The sequence below is a fragment of the Chiloscyllium plagiosum genome, unplaced genomic scaffold (genome assembly GCF_037043375.1).
Source record: "Chiloscyllium plagiosum isolate Xiang-an unplaced genomic scaffold, Cpla_swu_hap1 HiC_scaffold_10, whole genome shotgun sequence".
Classification (NCBI taxonomy): domain Eukaryota; kingdom Metazoa; phylum Chordata; class Chondrichthyes; order Orectolobiformes; family Hemiscylliidae; genus Chiloscyllium; species Chiloscyllium plagiosum.
Genome location: NW_028270148.1, coordinates 52,970,336 through 52,993,989, shown reverse-complemented (window position 1 = coordinate 52,993,989; position 23,654 = coordinate 52,970,336). Strand labels below are relative to the sequence as shown.

General features: G+C 39.9%; 1 protein-coding gene across 1 annotated transcript; it reads left to right on the top strand.

The window, feature by feature from the left end:
* Positions 1 to 1,762: 1,762 nt before the first annotated feature.
* On the top strand, positions 1,763 to 23,315 carry nenf (neudesin neurotrophic factor). The gene is made up of 4 exons (XM_043695874.2): positions 1,763 to 1,984; positions 8,602 to 8,662; positions 13,594 to 13,697; positions 22,535 to 23,315. Exons 1-4 carry the CDS (start codon positions 1,823 to 1,825, stop codon positions 22,709 to 22,711), a joined length of 504 nt encoding a protein of 167 aa, XP_043551809.2. The 5' UTR covers positions 1,763 to 1,822; the 3' UTR covers positions 22,712 to 23,315.
* The last annotated feature ends 339 nt before the right edge of the window (positions 23,316 to 23,654 follow it).

Genomic DNA, 23,654 nt, shown 5'->3' with positions numbered 1-23,654 from the left:
CATTCAATCTAACTGCAGTGGTGGGGAAGTTATTAGAAAGAATGTTCAGGGACAGAATATATCTACTTGGAGAGACATGGATTAATCAGAGATTAACAGCATTGATTTGTTAAGGGAATATCATATTTGACAAATTTGATTAAACTTTGGGAACAAATACCAGGAATGTTGATTATGATAATCTTTTGATAATATTTATTATAGTAACTGGTCAAGAAAGAGCCCATATAACCCAAAGCAAAGTGGCATGTTGGATTCAAAATTCATTGCAGGCAGCAGAGAGTGACTGCAAGTCTGTTTCTAGTGGGGTTCTGCAAGGCTTAGTGCTGGGGCTCTTGCTGTTTGTGGTATACATTAATAATATGGATTTAAATGTAGGCGATTTGATCAAGAAGTTTGCAGATGGCACAAGCATTTGCAGGATAGTAAACACAGGATAGCCTTAAACTGCAGCAAGATATCAACAAACTAGTCGGATGGGCAGAACAGTGCTAAATGAAATGTAACCAGGAAAATTGTGAGGTAATGTACTTGGGAAGGCTAACAAGGCAATAGATGCACCACGAATGGTCAGATCTTGGAAAGTACCAAAGAATAGGCAGATCTTGGTAACCATATTCATGATCCCTGAAGGTGGCAGGGCAGGTAAATAAGGATTTTGCTGCTCGTCGGACGCTGCCTGAATTGCTGTGCTCTTCCAGCACCACTGATCCAGAATCTGGTTTCCAGCATCTGCAGTCATTGTTTTTACCAGGTAGACAAGGTGGTTGAGAATGTATATGGGTTATTGGCTTTTATTACTGCCCATCTCTGTGCCAATATGATGACTTCTGCATGTCATTCACAGTCCATAGAGAAAATAAAAATGATGGGGAACGTATCAAATGTAAAGTGGTTATGTATAAAACACCACTAACTGCATAAAACTCTGGTTAAACACAAAGGAGTATTGTATGCAGTTCTGGTTAGCACATGCAACAAAGGATGTGTTTTGCATGAGAGAGGGTGCAGTGGAGATTTACCAGACCTACCTGGGCTAGAGGGTCTCAGCCGAGAAAGATGGGATAGGCAGAGATTGCTTTCCTTCCAACAGCTGAGGTTGACAAGGGACCAGACAGAGGTGGATGTAAACTGGATAGGAAGGCTCTTTTTCCATAAGAAGAAGGGTCCATCACCAGAAACATAACAAGTAGAAAAATAGCAGAATTGAGGCAAAATTCCTGCATTTGCAGTGGGGATCTGGTATCCTCCTGTCTATCTGCGGTTGAGGTAAAAACAATGACTGCAGATGCTGGAAACCAGATTCTGGATCAATGGTGCTGGAAGAGCACAGCAATTCAGGCAGCATCCGACGAGCAGCAAAATCGACGTTTCGGGCAAAAGCCCTTCATCAGGTATATTCCAGGTATATTCCTGATGAAGGGCTGTTGCCCGAAACGTCGATTTTATCTGCGGTTGAGGGTCGATTTCCCATTGGTTGGCTGCCGAATGATGCTGATTTCCCATTGGCTAACTGCGGTAAGAGGTTGATTTTCCTAATAGCTGTCTGTGGTGAGGGACTTGTTTTCTATTGGTAGTTTATAGCGTGTTTTTTTTCTGTTGGTCTGCTGCGGCGAGGGGCTGGTTCCTATTGGTTGTCTGTTATGCACCTGCGCATTTTTATAGTTGTTGTTTGGCGGCTGTTTATTGGTTGAGCCTTCCGGTTATCTATTGGCTAGTTGGTTGATTGACAGCGCAGATCTGGGGACCGGGCGGGGAGCGTCTGTGTGTTGAAGTTGTTTCCTGTGTTGACAGCGTGAGGAAGTTTGTGGGAGGCGAGAGTATGTCGTTTCCTGCAGTTAGACGCTGTGCCTGTGTTGTTCTCATTAGTCTGCTCGGTTTAAATGTGCTGTTTGGAGAAAAAATCACATTTAAAGGTTCACCTCCGCAGACAGCTGTCCGCCTGTTTACCGACACTGAATTGGCCAAATACAATGGAGAAGAGGTGAATAAAATACCTCGTTAGTGAACTATTTAACGAACATTTCTTTCTGCTTTAAATCGGTATTTCTTCAGAGGTTTTAGTAATGTTTTGCAAGGTCTCTGATTAATTACTGTGTCATTCCATTACTTTGCAAGTGTAACTTTTTATGATTTGGAGGAGCCGGTGTTGGACTGGGGTGGACAAAGTTAAAAATCACACAAAGTCCAAGCTAAGAGACTTGAGGCTGTTTTCATTAGAGAGAAGAAGTTTGAGAGATGATTTTAATTGAGACATATAAGAGAATTAGGGGGTTGGACAGTGAGAACCAATTTCCTCTGGTGGCAATGGCTAGCATGCGGTAACATAGTTTTAAATTGAAGAGTGATAGATATAGGACAGATGTCAGAGGTATTTTCTTTTCTCGGAGTAATAGGGGTGTGGAACGAACTGCCTGCAACAGTAGTAGACTCGTCAACTTTAAGGGTATTTACATGGTCATTGAACAGGCATATGGACAAGAATAGAATAGTTAGGATAGATAGATGGGCTTCAGATTGTTGCGTCAACCTGTGAAACCAAAGGACCTGTAACGTTCTATGTTTAAGTACCAGCTTTTGGAACATTTCTCCTTCATTAGGTGTTTGTGGACATACAAATGACAGCAATGGACACAAACACCTGATGAAGGAGCAGTGCTCCAAAAGCTGGTGATAGCCTGTTGTGATTTTTAACTTTCTATGGTTTGTACCCACTCAAATATTTCTCAATTAATAGTTCATTATCAATTTATAATGAACATAAACTGCACTGCAGATAGCAACAAACTGTTACCATGGTAACTTTTTATTGTAGGCCTACAATAATAAGCAAAGCTAACTTTTTAAACTGAAATACAAATAAGTACAACTGTCACTTATGTCCAGCCACCAAATTTTAAATCTTTATACACAACGTTCTCCTTTTGTAATGAAGCTAATTAGTTGATTAATTCATCATGGTGTGTATTATTTATTTGTCAATTATCTTAGCAAAATCATCTTCCCCAGTTCCAGTTATAGTTGTCTACATTCACAATATTCATCTTGTCATTTTATATGGGTTTTGCTCATATAAACCAGGCACAATCTAGCTGTGGGAGTTTTGGGGGTTGGGGGATGTTGGGAAGGAGGTGGTGGTAATAAGTTTACAATGATATGAACATTGGCCATTCACAGTGAGGAAGATTTTAAGTTACAGGAAACTATAAATCAATTGGGCTGATGGAATTTAACACTGATAAGGTGATGCACTTTGGAAGAAGGAGAAAGATAGGGAGTACCCAGTGAATGACTTCATCCAGAGTGATGGGGGTTTTGGAATGCATTCCCTGGGAGGATATTTAGATGGGAAACAAAGAATATTTTAAAAGTACTTGGATGAGCACTTGAATTGCCTTGAATGTCAGACACTCCAAGTGCTCATCCAAGCCTTTTTTAAAAGTCTATGGGCCTAGTAGTGTAGCTCTGGTGGTAAAGACTTGATGGGCCGGGGGTCTCTTCCTAATCATTTTATTCTATGATTTGAAAGACTTTAAATAATGAGTATGTGATGGGTTTCTTTTGTAACTTTGTTTCATTATGGGATTGTCTTTAGGGAGAAACATTGATGCATTGTATTGGAAATAGATGTTTATAGCTTGTGAATAGATATGCATTTTGATGTTGCTGGGATGTGCCAGGTTCTTCTTTCTATTAATTCTGACCAGTTCATTCCATATTTTATAGACTATGATCAGTCTGTGCTTTTTTCCCTCCATTTACTATAGTGATTCCTATTTCAAATCTTTTAGGATTTGACACTGGTCCATTTCCTTAGTATGCAGTCCAAAGAAATGCTGCAGTCTTATTTATATCTTCTCTCACATTGTGGTTCCACATACAACTTGCACTCTTCAGGATTGGGTGTTTTTTTTGTTTTGATTTATCGTAGAATAGCATTCCCTAGCTCTGACAGAGAAATGTTTGCTTGGGGTATTGCTTAAGTTTGAACCTCCATGACTGCATTAAGATTACTTACAGTGTGAAACAGGCCCTTAGGCCCACCAAGTCCACACTGAACCCCACCCATACCCCTACACCTAACACTACGGGCAATTTAGCATGGCCAATTCACCTGACCTGCACATCTTTGGACTGTTGGAGGAAACCGGAATACCTGGAAGAAACCCACGCAGACACGGAGAATGTGCAAACTCCACACAGTCAGTTGCCTGAGGCAGGAATTGAACCCAGGTCTCTGGCGCTGTGAGGCAGCAGTACTAACCACTGTGCCACCCAAGTTCTCTTGCACAAATAAAACTGAGATAATGACAACTTGTTTGTGCACTGCTGCTGTGTAGTAAAGCTTTTAAAACACCTGAGGTGTTCTATTAGCAATGCAAGGAAGGTGAATGCCAAGTGGGAGCTAGAAGATGTGATTTTTTTTAAATCAGTCAGAAAAGAGACCAGAGAACGTATGAGAATCTAAGTTGGGCCTCATTGGCTGAAGCCATATTGCTAAGTATGAAATGAAAGGAAGCATGAATAGAAAAGCAGAATTTTGAAGTGGGTTGAGATGTTAAAATCCTTGGAGCCAACGTAGATGAGTGAGGAAAAGGGTGATGGGCAGATGGAATAGGACATGCTCAGCAGAGTTTTAGACACATTGATGTTTCAGTGGAGAATGGAAGCCCCCCTAGTAGAGTACTGAAATAGTCACATTTTCAAGTTACAGAAGTATGGATAAGAGTTACACCAGCAGATAGAGTTTATAGCAAAGGTGGACAATATTGTGGAGATGGGACACTGAAGTGTGCTTGTAGAGGTGTCCTAGGCCTCCAAGTCTTGGATTCATTTTTAGAAGCCTGTGTTCTGTTATGTTTTACTCCTAGTTTCACTTTGTGTTTAAATAATATTTCCCAATTTTGCTTCTCGAAGGAATATGTTTGTGTGCCAGGTCACCAGAAGTGGCCAGCAAATGACCCATCTGTATCTACTTCTTTTGACCCTATCATCATAATTGCCAGTGTTTAGTCATTTCAAATGAGTTTCTGATACAAGAAACAGTTGACCAAACTGGATACAGCAAAAGCAAATATTCTGGCTATAGTGCTGATGACTAGTGCTGCAATGTACTTGTTTCAATAGAAATACAATGTTGACACCTATCTGACAATATGTAAAATTACTCTCCAGAACTAATTGCAGACCTATCAGTTTTTCTGCTATCATGATGGAAGTTGCTGCCGATAGTTATATCACTTATTCGGCAATAATTTGCTCATCAATGTTCATGTCTGGTTTCTTAATGACACTCAGCTCCAAATCTCATTACCACCTTGGTCCAAACATGGCCAAAAGAGCTGAACTCTGAAAGTGAGGTATAAATGACTGTTCTTGACTTCAAGGCAGCATTTGTCTGAATATGGCATCGAGGAATGTAGCAAACTCGAAGCTAATGGAAATCAGTGAGGGGTGAATCTCTAGCATTAGGGGAGCCAATCATCCTGGTCCCAACATATCACTGCAGGAGTGGCTCTGGGCAGTCCTCTCGTGCAACTATTTTCATCTTCTACAGCACCAAAAGAGAATCCTCAACTATATCCTGGTTGTGGTGCTGAACTCTTCTGCTCCATAAGTATTTATTGCCGTTCTGTCCATCATGAGGTCAGAATTGAAGATTTTCTTTGATTGCATGGTCTTCAGTTTCATTTATGACTTTTAAGTTATTGAAGCAGTTTATGACCATGTACAGTATAACTGGGACAGCATTCCGGTGTAGACTAGTAATCTCCAACAATAGAGAGTCAAATCATCTACCGTTGGCATTCATAGCTCTTCCGTACATAATATCCCATCTTCAAAATCCTGGAGGTCACTACTGATTCAGAGTAGACCAGTTGCTGTATGCTGTTTTATTAGTAAGTCATTTGCACATGAAGCCATCTGTCATCTATAGAACATAGAACATAGAACAATACAGCACAGAACAGGCCCTTCGGCCCACGATGTTGTGCCGAACATTTGTCCTAGCTTAAGCACCCATCCATGTACCCATCCATGTACCTATCCAATTGCCGCTTAAAGGTCACCAAAGATTCTGACTCTACCACTCCCACAGGCAGCGTATTCCATGCCCCCACCACTCTCTGGGTAAAGAACCCACCCCTGACATCTCCCCTATACCTTCCACCCTTCACCTTAAATTTATGTCCCCTTCTAACACTCTGTTGTACCCGGGGAAAAAGTTTCTGACTGTCGACTCTATCTATTCCTCTGATCATCTTATAAACCTCTATCAAGTCACCCCTCATCCTTCGCCGTTCCAATGAGAAAAGGCCTAGCACTCTCAACCTATCCTCGTACGACCTGTTCTCCATTCCAGGCAACATCCTGGTAAATCTTCTCTGCACCCTCTCCAAAGCTTCCACATCTTTCCTAAAGTGAGGTGACCAGAACTGCACACAGAACTCCAAATGTGGCCTAACCAAAGTCCTGTACAGTTGCAACATCACTTCACGACTCTTGAATTCAATCCCTCTGCTAATGAACGTTAATACACCATAGGCCTTCTTACAAGCTCTATCCACCTGAGTGGCAACTTTCAAAGATCTATGAACATAGACCCCAAGATCCCTCTGTTCCTCCACCTCACTAAGAACCCTACCGCTAACCCTGTATTCCGCATTCTTATTTGTCTTTCCAAAATGGACAACCTCACACTTGACAGGGTTGAACTCCATCTGCCACTCCTCAGCCCAGCTCTGCATCATATCTAAGTCCCTTTGCAGCCCTCCTCACTATCCACAGCTCCACCAATCTTTGTATCATCTGCAAATTTACTGACCCACCCTTCGACTCCCTCATCCAAGTCATTAATAAAAATTACAAACAGCAGAGGACCCAGAACTGATCCCTGCGGAACTCCACTTGTAACTGGGCTCCAGGTTGAATATTTGCCATCTACCACCACTCTCTGACTTCGACCAGTTAGCCAGTTTTCTATCCAATTGGCCAAATTTCCCTCTATCCCATGCCTCCTGACTTTCTGCATAAGCCTACCATGGGGAACCTTATCAAATGCCTTACTAAAATCCATGTATACTACATCCATTGCTTTACCCTCATCCACATGCTTGGTCATCTCCTCAAAGAATTCAATAAGACTTGTAAGGCAAGACCTACCCTTCACAAATCTGTGCTGGCTGTCCCTAATCCAGCAGTGTCTTTCCAGATACTCATAAATCCTATCCCTCTGTACCCTTTCCATTACTTTGCCTGCCACTGAAGTAAGACTAACTGGCCTGTAATTCCCGGGGTTATCCCTATTCCCTTTTTTTGAACAGGTGCACAACATTCGCCACTCTCCAGTCCCCTGGTACCACCCCCATTGACAGTGAAGACGAAAAGATCATTGCCAACGGTACTGCAATTTCCTCTCTTGCTTCCCACGTAATCCTAGGATATATCCCGTCAGGCCCAGGGGACTTGTCTATCCTCAAGTTGTTCAAAATGTCCACCACATCTTCCTTCCTAACAAGTATCTCCTCTAGCTTACCAGTCCGTTTCACACTCTCCTCTTCAACAATACGGTCCCTCTCGTTCGTAAATACTGAAGAAAAGTACTCATTCAAGACCTCTCCTATCTCTTCCGACTCAATACACAGTCTCCCACTACTGTCCTTGATCGGACCTACCCTCGTTCTCGTCATTCTCATGATTCTCACATACGCATAAAATGCCTTTGGGTTATCCTTGATCCTATCCGCCAAAGATTTTTCATGCCCTCTCTTAGCTCTCCTAATCCCTTTCTTCAGGTCCCTTCTGGCTATCCTGTATCCCTCCACTGCTCTGTCTGAACCCTGTTTCCTCAACCTTATGTAAGCCTCCTTCTTCCTCTTTACAAGACATTCAACCTCCCTCGTCAACCAAGGTTCCCTCACATGACCATTTCTTTCCTGCCTGACAGGTACATATATATCAAGGACACGTCGTATCTGTTCCTTGAAAAAGTTCCACATTTCCACGACATCCTTCCCTGACAGCCTATCTTCCCAACTTATGCTCCTCCATAAAAGCACAAGTTAGAGCAATGGAATACTTGTCACTTGATTGGCTATGCTCTAAGCCACAGCATTCAAGCAGCTTGATACCAAGACTGCAGTTTGCTCGATTTGGTACCAAATCAGCTTAAGTAGTCACTCCCTTCACCAAAGGCACATAGTGGCAGCAGTGCATGCCATCCACAAGATATAGTGCAGAATCATGCCAAGGCTCCTTCACAGTACCTCCCAAATTCATGACCCCTACCACCTAGAACGACACAGGCAGCAGATAGTAGAACAACATCATCAAGTCTCCCTCCAACCCAAATACCATCCTAATTTGGAACTGTGATTGTTTCTTCTGTCACAGAATCACTGAGCCCCTTTCCTAACAGAAATGTGCATCTCCCTCCACCTTGACTTTGATTCCAGAAGTTTCTGCCATGCAGTAAACTGCTATGGATGAACAATAGTTGCTAACAATGCATTATTACCAGTGTCCTGTGATAAGTTTTAAAGAATAATCCATTCGGGGAATGTTTAATATGGTGTAAATTCTTTCTTTTACTCTCCTTAGAAAGATCAACCCATCTACATGGCAATTAAGGGAGTCGTGTTTGATGTGACTTCAGGGAAAGGTAAATATTATTTTATACGTCATGGCCTCCTCTTAGTTCTATATGGGTGCTGACATTTGTTAAACTGTTAGCTGATGGTAGAGCTGTAAAGGTAACTTTTTATATCTAATGTTTATAATTACCCATGTTATTATGGGTTTAATAAAGTATACTTTACTTTGATAAAATAGTCTATCATTTTTCTTTCCTTTTTTGTGAAATAGATCTTAGGAGTAGGAATGACCTATTTAGCCCTTTGATCTAGGTCAGTGTTCAATAAGATTATGGACGATCTGGCTGTGGTTTCAGCTCGACTTTCCCGAGGTCCTTGACTTCCTTGTCTATCTAAAATTCAATTCACTCTGTTTTGAATAACTGTTTAAAAACCCAGTTCTCCACTATTTTCTAGGGAAAACAATTTCACACACTCCTAGCAATGCTTAGGGAGAAACATTTACCTCACTTTTGCCTTAAAAGGTTCACTTACATTGAACATAGAACAGTGCAGCACAGTACAGGCCCATCGGCCCTTGATGTTGTGCTGGCCTTTAATCCTACTCTAAGATCAGGCTAACCTACGTACCCTTCATTTGTACTAACTTACATGTGCCTTTCCAAGAGTCACTTAAATGTCTGTACTTTGGAATTTTCCAGAAACATTGTTGTCAGCAGGGCTTCCACTGACAGATTTTATAAAATTATCTCCAAGATCTCTGCTGTTTTGAACAACTGAGTCAACAGTGATGAGAAAAATATGTTGCACTTTTGCAGTGCCCTTCCTGAGTGACTTTTGGATTCTCATCCTTAGTGAACTTTTACTTTGAGTATATTCTGTCTTAGTTTAATCTCCATCTAACTGGCATCCTTATGTCCAAGGCCTTTCCAAACGCTTGTTCCTTTTCAATAAACTTTGAGCAAAGAGAGTTTTAACTACTTCAAGTTATAATTAAAAATCACAGAACACCCTTCTTCTTAAAATTAGTTTCTTATTTTTAGTTTTCACAAGAATTCCTCATTGTCCACCTTCATCAGGTTCCTTGAAGACCTTGTGTATTTCAATAAGATCCAACGAATATAAGTCTAATCTGCTCATAAAATAAACTCTTCATCCCAGAAATGAGTAGAGTGAACCCTCTGTGAACTGCTTCTAAAGTTGTTATATCTTTCAAATAGGGAGATCAACTGTCCACAGTAATTCAATTGTGATCTCCTCAATATTCTATGCAGCTGCAGGAAAACATCTTCACTTTTTTTTTTGTTACCACTGAGATTAAGGACAGCAGTCCATTTGTTTTCCTTATCATTTGCTACATGTATAGATGTGATTCATAAGCCAAGACAGTAAGATTCCTCTGTACCACCAAGTTTCTCAGACTGTCTGTTTCTATTTAACTAGTATTCTGCTTTTCCATTGTTCCTGTCAAAATGGACAAATTCACATTTACCTGTGGTATACTCCTGCCTTCCAATTCTTCGGACACACATATAATTTGTCTATATTTGTTTGCAAACTCTCTACCTCCTCTGGATAATTTAGTTTTGTACCCAGCTTGGTTATCAGCAAACTTAACTGCCATACATTTGATCCCCTCATCCAATTCATTGATGCAGATTGATAACTAGTTGAGAGTGCAGCACTAAATCCCATGGTACTCCTTAGTTACAGATTGTGTGACGATGCTATGGCTGCGAGAGGTGCATTTTATCCTGTTTTCTTTTGACAAGATGTTTTAAGGCAGAGATGTAAAGCTGTCCATTTGAATCCAATAAAGTAAACAATACGGCCTTTTTTTTTTTCTAAATTCAGAACAATAGAAGCAGCATGAATGGGTGAGGTCAAGCTTCTCCAGAGCCAGAATTTTTGGTTTGTTTTTCAGTAGCAGTTGTTACTGGGGTCTCGAGGTTGAGTTTGGAAGCCTAGGTACATCTTACCCTGCTTCTTGCTCCTGTTTTCTTTTGATGTGTGTCATAGAACATAGAACAATACAGCGCAGTACAGGCCCTTTGGCCCTCGATGTTGCGCCGATCCAAGCCCACCTAACCTATACTAACCCACTATCCTCCATATACCTATCCAATGCCCGCTTAAATGCCCATAAAGAGGGAGAGTCCACCACTGCTACTGGCAGGGCATTCCATGAACTTACAACTCGCTGAGTGAAGAACCTACCCCTAACTTCAGTCCTATATCTACCCCCCCTTAATTTAAAGCTATGCCCCCTTGTAATACCCGACTCCATACGCGGGAAAAGGTTCACACTGTCAACCCTATCTAACCCCCTAATCATCTTGTAGATTGTCCTCCTGTACTAGAGCATTGCCTGTCGGACAATCTATTTTCTTAAGTTTGCCTTTGCTAAGGATGTGTTTATGGAATGCTACTATATTGGAACAGTTGCTGTTTAGTAGTTAAATCTATTATTATGTTAAGTTTTCCAATAGAATAAAGTTATTCCAATTTCTCCGTTCTTTTGTTGTATGAATAAAGTGTTTTGCTTCAAGACTGATAGTTTAACCAATTGAGTTGCATCCAGAATGAACACAACATCTGGTACTTGCTTTTTAAAGTAAGAAAAAGTTAGGGACTAGGCTATTTTCATAAAGTTTTGGGGGTGTTTGTTCTGGTCCATAACACTTGCCAACAGAAAACTTTGATCGAAGTTTCCTAGTGACTCATAAATTGTTGTGTGATAGAGATCCTGAGTCTCAGCGCAGCTCTTTAATTAACATCTTGAGACATTTCTAACTGTCAATTTTATTTTCTACAGCAATTAAACTAGATGCTTTTGTTTCACCAGCCTAGTAAATTGAAGTAAAGATCTACACAGTTAACCATGAATAGTGTTCCTCCCAGGTTTATCCATTCAAGAAATTGCTTTATGAAAGGCTTGTAGTTACAATACCTCTGCAGATGTTGCGACTTCATCTCTCTGCTTTTCGTGTCCCTGTGCCTCGTAGAATTCGTACTTTCTCCCACAGTGGCAATTTTCGCCTGCAGTGACCCTAGCTTCTCTTCCTAAAGCTCCACTGACTAGAATGCATCTGACTCTCAACTGGTATGACAGATTTATTGTCAGATTGGTGGCCTCTATGCTAAGAACTATGGCCTTGCACTCTCCTGCTGGCACTGCTCCATCCTGGAAAGCCATGTTTGGGTGGTATGGTGGCTCAGTGGATGGCACTGCTGCCTCACAGCACCAGCGACCCAGGTTCGATTCCAACCTTGGACGACCTGTGCAAACTCATACAGACATTCTCCCCGTGTCTGTGTGGATTTCCTTCTGGTGCTATGGTTTCCTCCCACAATCCAAAGATGTGCAGGTTAGGTGGATTGGTCATGCTAAATTTCCCATAGTGTTTAGGGATTTGTAGGTTAGGTGCATTAGTTAGGGGTTAATGGGTCTGGGTGGATTACTCTTCGGAGATTTGGTGTGGACTTGTTGGGCCAAAGGGCCTATTTCCACACAGTAGGGATTCTATGGTCTCTACTGCTAAGTTTCCTTGACTGCAGTAATTGTGAAGACCTCATGGAGTTTTATTTTCTCACTAAAATTTGAGATAATTCATTTAGTTAGCTGGTGCACACTTTCCTTCCTCAGTTCTACCAAACCAGGTTTTCTTAAAGGCTCCCACCTTGGCCTTCAGCTTCATCTTTTCAACTTCCTGTCCTGTCTCCACACAATCTTTTTCAGCTCATCTTGTCAATGAAATCCACCTCGTGCTTTCTCAGTACCACTTTCAGTAATCTGTGCACCATCCACTTATCTGGTTCCCATTCCAACTGACATTAACAGATTCCCTACTGTTCTTCTAAATGGTCATGATCGCATTTTCCTCAGCTGCACATAACATTTCTGTCCTTTCAAAATACTGTTGCTATGTTTGTCTTTGTTGTGCTTGCCAGGATACTCTTGATATTTCTCATTGTTTTTCATGATTTTAACTACAATTTCTTATCTTTGTTCTGTATTTTAATGCAAACTGGGTGGCCTGTATTTTGCTGGTACCATATTTCCATCCCTTGTGTGGAATGTGTTCAGGTGCAGAAATCTGGTTGTATGTATATGTATCTATAAATCTGGCAGATTGGATGTCTACAGTAAAATGTTTTCTAATATACTGAAAATAAGAGCTTTTTCTAATGGCAGTATGATGTATCCACAAAGCCCAGTGCATAGTGCAAAGGAGGGATAACATTTAAATATTGTTCACCAACAAAAATAATAATCATCTTGTACATGTCATGAATTGTTTCAGTAACTCTGAAGTAGCCAGATTGTAAAATTTAATCTTGCATTTTGATAGATTTCCCCTCGTCACCATTTGTTTTACTGCCTCATTTATCATCGGCCCCCAGCTGAACTTCTGGGAGAATAGTTCAGTGGAAACCTTTTTGAGAATGTTGAGACAGCATTCCAGGGAATCTGCAGGAAGCATGCTGAAACAAAAGAAAGGGAAATCTGCAATCCCAACTTACCCATTAGTCTACACTAGCTCTTGTCTTAAGATTCTCTTCAATATTTATTTTGTTTTTTATGGTCTTAACCATTTTAAGACTGATTTTAATGTTGCATGAGCCTGAAATGTTAAATCTTTCCAACTTCTGATCACTTGGCTTTCTCCATCTCAAATACACTTCTTCCTTCAACATATGCCAACTTCCTTTTATGGGTTCCAAAGTTAGCCATATTTTTGATCATTTTTACCATCTTCGGAGTATTTTAGTTCACAGAATATTACACATTTATCCACCATCCTCTTGGCTTTGTATCCGAATGATTGACTGTACTTGTAACAATCTCCATCTGCCCAGACTCCAATGGGAAGTTACTTGGCGGAAGGAGAGAGGCTTGCATTTAGAAGGTGTGTGTACCACTTTAAGTTTACAGCCTGTCCAGCCTGCGAAGAGAAGAATAAACTTGTAAATGAAAGTGTGTATTCTTTTTCTCTAGAATTTTATGGAAAAGGTGCCCCGTACAATATATTGGTGGGGAAAGACTCCACTCGAGCTGTGGCAAAAATGTCCTTGGAACCTGGAGACCTGACACACGACACGGTGAGCTTTTTTGACATTAATTTTCTGTTGATCATTCATGTGTGCTCATTCTGGCGATCTGATCTTGATAAGGTGGATTTAGTTCAGCTGTTTACCAAGGAGAATTTGGAATGTGCAAAATCCAGGAAAATTGTTAAACAAGTTTTTTTAACAAAAAGGACTTAAGCACAGAATACAAATGTTCAGATTTAATAGGGAATCTGTGAACAGAAAGTATTTAAAATAAATTTGGGGTAGTGTGACTAATTTTAGGCTCTATGATGCATAAATGCTGAGATAAACCAAGGGTAGAGTGCAGATTCCTTGACAAACCTGAAATGTCTTCATGCTGAACCTTTCCCCTCAGACGTTCAGCTAGGGGCTCAGAGTAAAGGAGGCAGTTTATCAGGTCATTTTTTTTAATGACATTTTTGAATGCAAGTATTAAGACATTTTCTTTTTTTGTTGTTGTTATCCAGTTCTTAAAGAGCTGTAATTTCATAAAAGGAGCAAATCGGATTCTGAAGCCTCTAAGTTTGAAAAGTGAATGCAGTCACTTAGAATTAAATTCCATTACTTGGAGTTTAAATTTCCCCTACAAATGAATCTGATGTCATGAAACATTTAATCTCTTTTTGGAAAGAACAAGGAAATATTATCACTCCTAAACCTCTAAAACAAATTGTGGAATCCCTCTATCTATAGTAACTAGTTCTTGACTCTTGTTCTTGCTTTCACTGTTCCTCGGTTGAAGGCCTTTCAACAATCCTGCTTGTTTAGACTCGATCAGTCCCACCTTAGATTTTGTGAACACTTGTCAGTTTGTCAAAGCAGCAATGCTTAAAATATTTGGTACCCAATAGTGGATGGATGAAGAGAATACCACTGATGCTGAAACAGAAAATTAATAGACATTGATGTAGAATGTTTGTTTACAGCACAGAATAGACCATAAAGGCCAGTTAGTTAGGCTCATTCACTTCCCTACTATTCTTCCCTTCACCCTTGCACGTCTTATCTGTGTTTATCGTATTCTCATTTGAAAGCCATAACCGAGTCTGTTTCCAACAGTGTCTCAGGGCTGTGTTCTCGATCATAATCACTTGCTCTAAATAAGAGTTTCCGCATGTTAGCAATTGGTATCTTTGCCAAATACTCTTTATTTATGGCCCCTGGTTCTCAATCTTTCCAATGGAAGTAGTTTCTCTCGGTCTCCTCTAGATCCCTCAGTTTTGTTTTTCGGTACCTCAATCAAATATCCTTGAGCTTTGTCTTTTATTAGGATTTAAGGCCCTCATCCCTGGAGCAATTCCCGTAAATTTTTTCTGTACCACCTCAGTCCTTCACATCGACCTTAAGGTACAGAATCCAGAACTGAACATGATGATCTAGCTAAAGTCTGAGAAATGTTCGTGTTGACTTCCTTGTATTGGTAATCTGTGCCTCTTATTTATAAATCCAAGATCCAATCTGCCATGTTTAGTCAGTTTCTCAACTTTCTCTGCCATCTTCAATGATTTCTGAATATATACAGATTCCTTCACAACCTTTAGAGTTGTTATTGAATTTACATTGCCTCTGCTTGTTCTTCCTACAAAATCTCATTTGTTATTATCTTTGCCCATTTCCCCCAGCCTGTCTATGCCAATTTGAAGTCTGTCACTATTCCTCATGACAATTCGTAATATTACAAACCTTGCGTTGTCTGAAAATGTTGGTTCAGCCATTTATTGTTTAAGACAGCCCATTGTTCCATTTTGATTTTGCCTGACAATCTTTTCCTAATCTTTTAATATTTCTTCATGGAATGTGGGTATTGCTGGCTACGCCAGCATTTTAATTCCAATTCATATTTGCCTGAGAATAGGTGGTGATGAACTGCCTTCTTGAACTGTTGCATACCTTTTGAGTGAAGCTACATCACTGTTAGAGAGTTCCAGTATTTGACTCTGTGAATGTGAAGGGGCATTGATACAGTTCCATGTCAGGATAGTGTACTTCTTGAAATGGAACTTGGCAGATGATGGTGTTCATTTGTATCTACTGCCTTTATCTATCCAAGTGGTAGAGGGCACAAGTTTGGAAGGTGCTGTTGAAAGAGCTTTGGTGAGTTACTGCAGTGTACTTTGATCAACAATAGCAGCAGTATGTACAATGATGGAGCAAGTGAATATTGAAGGTGGTTGCATCTGTAGCTGTTTCAGCTTCATGGATGCACCACAGTGATGCTAATTGATATGTAAGCTGCAAATCCTCCAGCTCGCAGACTTTTATTTTTGCATTTTGACCCTCTCAGTACCACTCCAGCTTGCAGTTCACCTTGTGTAGATTGAAGCTGCTCTTCCTGCTCCTCATTGCCTGTCCCCAATGTTGTCATTTTTGGCAAGGGCCCAGGAGAAAGAAGTGACAAAGGTGAGGGTGGAAAGCAGGGATTTCAGTGAGCGGGAGGCTCAGGTAGCAGGATGTCTAGTGAGCAGGAGGGTTAAGGAGTGGAAGAGACAATAAGTCAGAAAGATTGGTCTTAAGATGAAAGCGGTTGGCAATTTTTAAAGTTTGCTTTATTTTAAAGGTTATGTAATTTACTGATACAGGGATTTCATGATGTAAAGTATTTCGGCTTAAAAGGTATAGATTTTTACTTTTTTTTCTGATGACCAAGACCCAATTAACCTATGGCTTTCACATTGGTTGTCATGGAATTATTGAATTATTGAATTCTTTGAGGAGGTGACCAAGCATGTGGATGAGGGTAAAGCAATGGTTGTAGTGTACATGGATTTTAGTAAGGCATTTGATAAGGTTCCCCATGGTAGGCTTATGCGGAAAGTCAGGAGGCATGGGATAGAGGGAAATTTGGCCAGTTGGATAGAAAACTGGCTAACCGGTCGAAGTCAGAGAGTGGTGGTAGATGGTAAATATTTAGCCGGGAGCCCAGTTACAAGTGGAGTTCCGCAGGGATCAGTTCTGGGTCCTCTGCTGTTTGTAATTTTTATTAATGACTTGGATGAGGGAGTCGAAGGGTGGGTCAGTAAATTTGCAGATGATACAAAGATTGGTGGAGTTGTGGATAGTGAGGAGGGCTTTTGTCGGCTGCAAAGGGACTTAGATATGATGCAGAGCTGGGCTGAGGAGTGACAGATGGAGTTCAACCCTGTCAAGTGTGAGGTTGTCCATTTTGGAAGGAAAAATAAGAATGCGGAATACAGGGTTAACGGTAGGGTTCTTAGTAAAGTGGAGGAACAGAGGGATCTTGGGGTCTATGTTCATAGATCCTTGAAAGTTGCCACTCAGGTGGTTAGAGCTTGTAAGAAGGCCTATGGTGTATTAACATTCATTAGCAGAGGGATTGAATTCAAGAGTCGTGAAGTGATGTTGCAGCTGTACAGAACCTTGGTTAGGCCACATTTGGAGTACTGTGTGCAGTTCTGGTCGACTTGCTTTAGGAAAGATGTGGAAGCTTTGGAGAGGGTGCAGAGAAGATTTACCAGGATGTTGCCTGGAATGGAGAATAGGTCATACGAAGATAGGTTGAGAGTGCTAGGCCTTTTCTCATTGGAACGGCGAAGGATGAGGGGTGACTTGATAGGGGTTTATAAGATGATCAGAGGAATGGATAGAGTCGACAGTCAGAAACTTTTTCCCTGGGTACGACAGAGTGTTACAACGGGTCACAAATTTAAGGTGAAGGGTGGAAGGTATGGGGGGATGTCAGGGGTAGGTTCTTTACCCAGAGAGTGGTGGGGGCATGGAATGCGCTGCCTGTGGGAGTGGCGGAGTCAGAATCATTGGTGACCTTTAAGCGGCAATTGGATAGGTACATGGATAGGTGCTTAAGCTAGGACAAATGTTCAGCACAACATCGTGGGCCAAAGGGCCTGATCTGTGCTGTTTGTTCTATGTTCCATGTCTATGGAAAAATCTGATTCGCTTAAAGTTGCACTTTTCAGGAACATTACTACAATTTTAAGGGATTATAGAGCCTTAATTTTAACTGAATATAGTCAAGCCCAGAATGAAAATGTTGATGGGTTCAAAAAGCATTCCATTTTTTTCAATGGGACACGAAACTCCAGCTTAAGTGATCTCAATCACTTTTGTGCATAAAATTCAACTGAAATAAGTTTCCAGTTTGTGGGCAGGTTGCTTATTTTCTGAGTGTAAATTTCAAGCCGCAAATTATGGCTGAATTGTATTGTCCTATGTTCTTGGTGTTTTTTTTATTGAGTCTGTGTGCTTTTTGTTTAAATGCTTAAGTGTAACTTATGTATAGGCTATAAACTTGTGCAGTGAGATACAACTTTCTTCAATAATCTCTTTTAAAACAAACATGAATTCATTTTAACGAAGTTCATGTTGCTCTTAAATACTGTAAGAACACCGCTTATTTCAGCACCAACGTGCATGAGAACAATGCCTCAAACTATTTCATAAGCATATGGATAAACCTACAAATACATTTTTAATCTCTTTCCACAGCTTACTTGCAAAGTTTTTTCCCCATAATCCAATTTTAAAATAAATATTTTTCCACTGCTCAAACATGACACTAGCCAATTGGATCAACTTAGCAATGCCTCACTATGTAAATATTTCAGATACCTGTTCTTTACTTCTTTCAAAATTGTTCTGAAAACACTTTTGAGGGAATGCCAAGATTGATATTTCAATACTACTTAAAAGACAAAAGTGCTGAAGATTCAGCAGTTCTGGCAGCACCTACAAAACAAATCAATGGTCTTGATCTTCCAGTCCTGACTTTCCATTTAATTCGGTGATGTGCAGAATGGGAAGGTAATTAAGGTCTGTCTTCAGTTCATTGACTTAGGACTGTGTGATATCACTTTATAAGTGTGCAGCATTGCAGGTAGAAATGTTTCACCAGTGCTGTTTTCCCCTTTCCTGGACTGACTTTCTCTTCTAGTATTAACCAGGTAAAGGCTAGGGACTCAGAATGGTTGTGGGAGAGGCAGGCTGAGCACTGTTAAGAGGGGTTCTGCACATTGTCTTGGGGCTGGGGGATGTTGGCGAGTGTCATCCGAAGGGGATGAATATCTTATGGATATGGGATTCAGACCATTGTTTCAAATTGCCAGCCTCTGTGGAGCAATGGGGCAGCATTTCTCAAGTAGTTCTTTGTTTCAATTCTCTGGCATCTGCAGTTCTCTTTTTCATCTTGCTTTACTGTATTTTTAATTTTTATGCAAGGACCTTTACTATCACTAGGGGCACTGTAATTGGGAATTCCAATGCTTATACAGTCCTGCTTATTGCTACTGTCTGCCGTACCTCTGGATGGAGCTCTATGATGTTAGAATACAGAATCCCTACAGTGTGGAAATAGGCCCTTCGCCCCAACGAGTCTACACCAACCCTCTGAAGAGTAATCCACCCAGACCTATTCCCCTACATTTTACCCCAGACTAATGCAATTAATCTACACATCACTGAACACTACGGGCAATTTAGCATGGCCAATTCACCTGATCTCCACATCTTCGATTGTGGGAGGAAACCCACACAGATGTGGGGAGAATGTACAAACTCCACACAGGCTGGAATTGAACCCAGGTCCCTGGTGCTGTGAGGCAACAGTACTAACCACTGAGCCAGTGAACAATTAATGCAACATCTTTGACAGAAACATGATCAAACTTGCTACGTAACTACTTTTGTGTATTTTTAATATTAATTTTAAAGCATTTTAGTGCAACCTGTCTTGAAGACCTCCCTCCTTTCAGAAACTATTCAATAACATTCCGCTTTAATCACTTAATTGTTATCAGCAACATTTTCATAGATGAATTGTTTAATGCACTGACATCTGTACAGAGACCAATGGCAATGATTTTGAAACAATTTTGGTTTCAGATTAATCTTGTAGTCAGGGAATAATGCAATGCTGAAATTCTGAAATAAAGGTCTAGTGGGTTTGGCAGTATCTGTGGTGAGAGAAGTGTGGAAGACACACACACACACAGACACACATACACAGAGAGAGACACAGACACAGAGAGAGAGAGAGAGAGAGACACACACAGACACAGTTTACCCAAGGTGTAGAATGTAGGAACAAGGATGCCTTGTTACAATTGTACAAAACATTGGTTAGGCCACAGAGTGCTGTGTAAAGTTCTGGTTGCCACATTATCAGAAGGACATAATTGCACTGAGGGTGCCGAAGATATTCACTAGGAAGTTGCCTGGGATGAAAGCTCTGTTATAAACAGAGATTGATAGGCTGGGTTTCTTTTCCTTGGAACAGAGGAGATTGAGAGAGGATCTGATTGAGATACACAAGTGAGCAGCATAGACAGAGTAGATCGTGAGATTCTCTTCATGTAGATGTATCTAAGATCAGAGGACAGCAGTTAAAGGTGAGGAGAAAATGGTGGAGGGGATGTCTTTTTCACCCAGAGGAAGATAGATAAATGGAACACTCTGTTTGAGAGGGTGGTGGAGGCATGTACTCTTACAACACTTAAGCATCTGGATGAGTACTTTTTTATATATTTAAAAACCTATGTAAAAAGCATCAAGGAAGAAACAAATGCACCAGGGAATAAAGTCCAGAGTGAGCAATGGCCCAGGGGAGGGCAGGTGTGCGGATAGATCCAGCATGGAAAAAGCACAAAGGAGGGCAGAGAGAAAACAGAAATACTTCATATAAGCAACAAACACTCAACAGAAGCCCAAAACCTTTGAAAGTTGACACAAAGCGGGTTCCTTTTTTTTTCTAAAAGCTGTTTCCTTTTCTCAAGGATATTGTATCCTTAGTTTTTCCAGAGGGGTAATACACTGTTCCTGGTGCCAATTAGACTGGTTTGGTACAGAGATTAAAGGGTATGGAGAGGCTTTTTTGTTTATATGTAAACAAATGAGACTTCAGGCCAAAGTGTTCATGTTTTAGAAGTGATCTGTATAAAGCCATGGCAGTGATCAGCTCTCGAGCTGAGCAGTTCAGTTCAGAACTAGTTGGAAGTTCAACAGTGAGGTGTGTGAAAACACTGTCTCTGTCTCCCTCAAGAGAGTGCTTATTGGGACTGCTGTGTATATTTGTAACCATGTAATTAAGTCTAGTTTGGATAGACAGAGTTCTGTAAGGGTTCTTTATTCTGTTGTTTCATTGTGTAATGTGAATAAACTTTTGTCTGCTTTTAAAACCTGGTAGTCCACCTTGCTAACTTTGGGTAATTTTCACTGTACACTTATTGGAACAAATTGCAAAATTTATGGTTTGGGCTGCCCTGCTTCAGAATGTTTTGAGTGGCCTGGCCTAGTCCATAACCAAGTGAATCTCTACATAACACAACATGATGTAGAATGGTGCACCAAAGTGGAAACAGCCAGCTGGTGTGCCTCAGGTTGGCATGCATTATCAATGTGGAATCTGAGAAACTGCTTAATATAAAAAATCCTCCACACAAATTATATTGCATGTGTCCATCTTACTCACTAATGCTGTGGTATTCTTGATATTTCTGTGACATCTTAGTCTAAGGATATGATTTTTTTAAAGTTAGAAATGTATTGACTCATACTTTGATCAGAATTGATAATATTTTGTGCTTTAAACTCAATCTTTCACAACTTGGATTGATCTTATGTAAAAATACTTCATTTTAAATTATATAATTAAGTAAAAATAACTATCAGCTGTTTTCAGTATTTTACATTTTTCCAATGCCTCTGCAATAATGTATCCATTACTATTCCATATAATCCCATCATAAAACACACCTTTTCAACTTCCCACCAGTAATACTTCAGCAACTGTAATACCTATATTTAAGACCATTATGTTATGCATAAATAGGAATATATGCTGCTTTTTAGTATTTTTAACTATAAATGCTGACCAAGGCCGTTCACTCCAGAGAGAACTCTCGTGTTATCGGAACCGAAACATTAATTCTGCTTTCTCTCCACAGATGCTGACAGATCTGCTGAGTCTTTCCAGCAATTTGTTTGATTTCCAGCATCTACAGTTCTGTTTGCCCCGCCCCCTTTGTGAACCTGAATAAAAATCTTACCTGTGCTCAATAAGCTGAGGCTGTGTTTATTGCTTCAGATCAAATTGGCAAACAGCTACTCCTATTAAATACTCCTTTTATGCCCCACAGTGGTTTGCACTGAATGAGCCACATTTTTTCAAATTGCCATCACTAAGTTCAGTGAAAGCCAAAAGATAGCTTACATTATCAGCCTTGTAACAGTAAATTTAAAGGTCAGTTCTGGTTTTTATTTTTGTGTGATGGTTACAAAACAATAGTTTCCTGAAGACCTGGTTAACTCTCTTTGCACTTCCTATAAAATGTTAACCTTTCTATAGCAGGCAATTAGAACTTGAATATAACATCTCCCCAAAAGATAACACCTCCAACAAAGCAGCATTTTTTTTTCTCAGTAATGCCCTGAAGCACCAGTCCAGCTTGCGTGCTCCAGTCCGGTGTGGAAGAAGTGAAAGATGAAGAAAATTATGACCAAAGATATTTATTTAACAGTTTTTTTTTAAATTTCAATGCAGCTTTGATCAGAGAACCTCTCTCTATAAACTCTCTTCCCAACAGATACATTTCCACCTGGGCAGCTGTTTCTTTTTACCAGTAGCACATTTCTGTGATTTGTGGTATAACACACATCAAATGAGGGAAAAACTCTTAAAGTCAGCCATTCAGCAGAACTGAAATAGAATCTCTGTACTCACATTTCCAGAAAGTATCATCTTTTAAAATCAGACTGGAGCAGTATAACTCCAAGTCATATGTTTGATTTGTGTTCTACACCCTTTTGATTTACAGCAAATGTAAAACAACTTTCACAATTACCTATGTTTTCCTTACTTTTTCATTGTTTTGTAGACTGGACTCACTGAAGAGGAACTGAATTCCCTTGATGATTTATTCAATGACTTATACAAGGCCAAATATCCTATTGTTGGCTATACAGCACGTCGAATTCTTAATGAAGATGGCAGCCCCAACAAAGATTTTAAACCTGAAGATCAGCCCCACTTTAGCATTAAAGATGAATTTTGATCCCTGCTTTATATTATAATATTTGTTTCATGTTTTTTGTACTAATTTAGTATCTGTAATCCAAACACTACGTTGTATAAAGTTTTTTATATTATAACAGAAGAAAAAATGGTTCCCTGTGTATTTTCATATTGGGCAGTAACCCCTTTAAAAATCAAGCACTGTAGTCTTGAACTGTGGTATGAAAATTGATTTCAATTTTATAGGCAGTCCATTATTAGAGTTTGTATATCTTTTCAAAACTAGGAAGGGAATTCCTATCAAATAAGACCAGTATATTTAAGTTCTACATTTTTCTTGTATGATGTTTAATAAAGTGTGTTTGAAAAATTGAGGCTTTCTTAACAATACAAGCGTAGTGTAGATCTTGCAGCTGCTCCTGAGATGTCCGACTCACTTAAATGTTTATTATAGTTTTATGACCGTTCTTAGTTTTTATACTGCATTGACTTTTTTTTTCATTTTCATTAACATTAAAAAAAACACAAACAGAACAAAAAATTGTGGGTTTTTCCCAAATTGACTTTTTTAACAAGTTTTTGAATGGCTGAAGTATTTTCTTATTCTAAATTTAGAAACTTAATAAAACTATGCATTAAAGGGAGTTTACTTTACATTGTAAGAGTGTTATTTTCCAACCAAGGAGCTGTGTTGTCATTTTGGGGAGTCTGACCGGTTAGCTGTGGAGAAGTCTTTTTTGAAATTTATTGAAGAGTCGTTTTAATTCCATTAATAAGCTAAGTGATTGACCTTTTTCAAGATTTGTGTTTCATATTAAATATTTTTACATTTTAATATTGCCTACAATGTAGTAAAAGCTTACTTTATATCCAATTTACTATTAAAAGTACCTTTTTTAAAATACTTAATGTTCTTAAGGGCGTAAGGATCCTGGGGAATCAAAGATGGAGGACCGGAAAAAAAATTGTAAGAGCTGCCCATT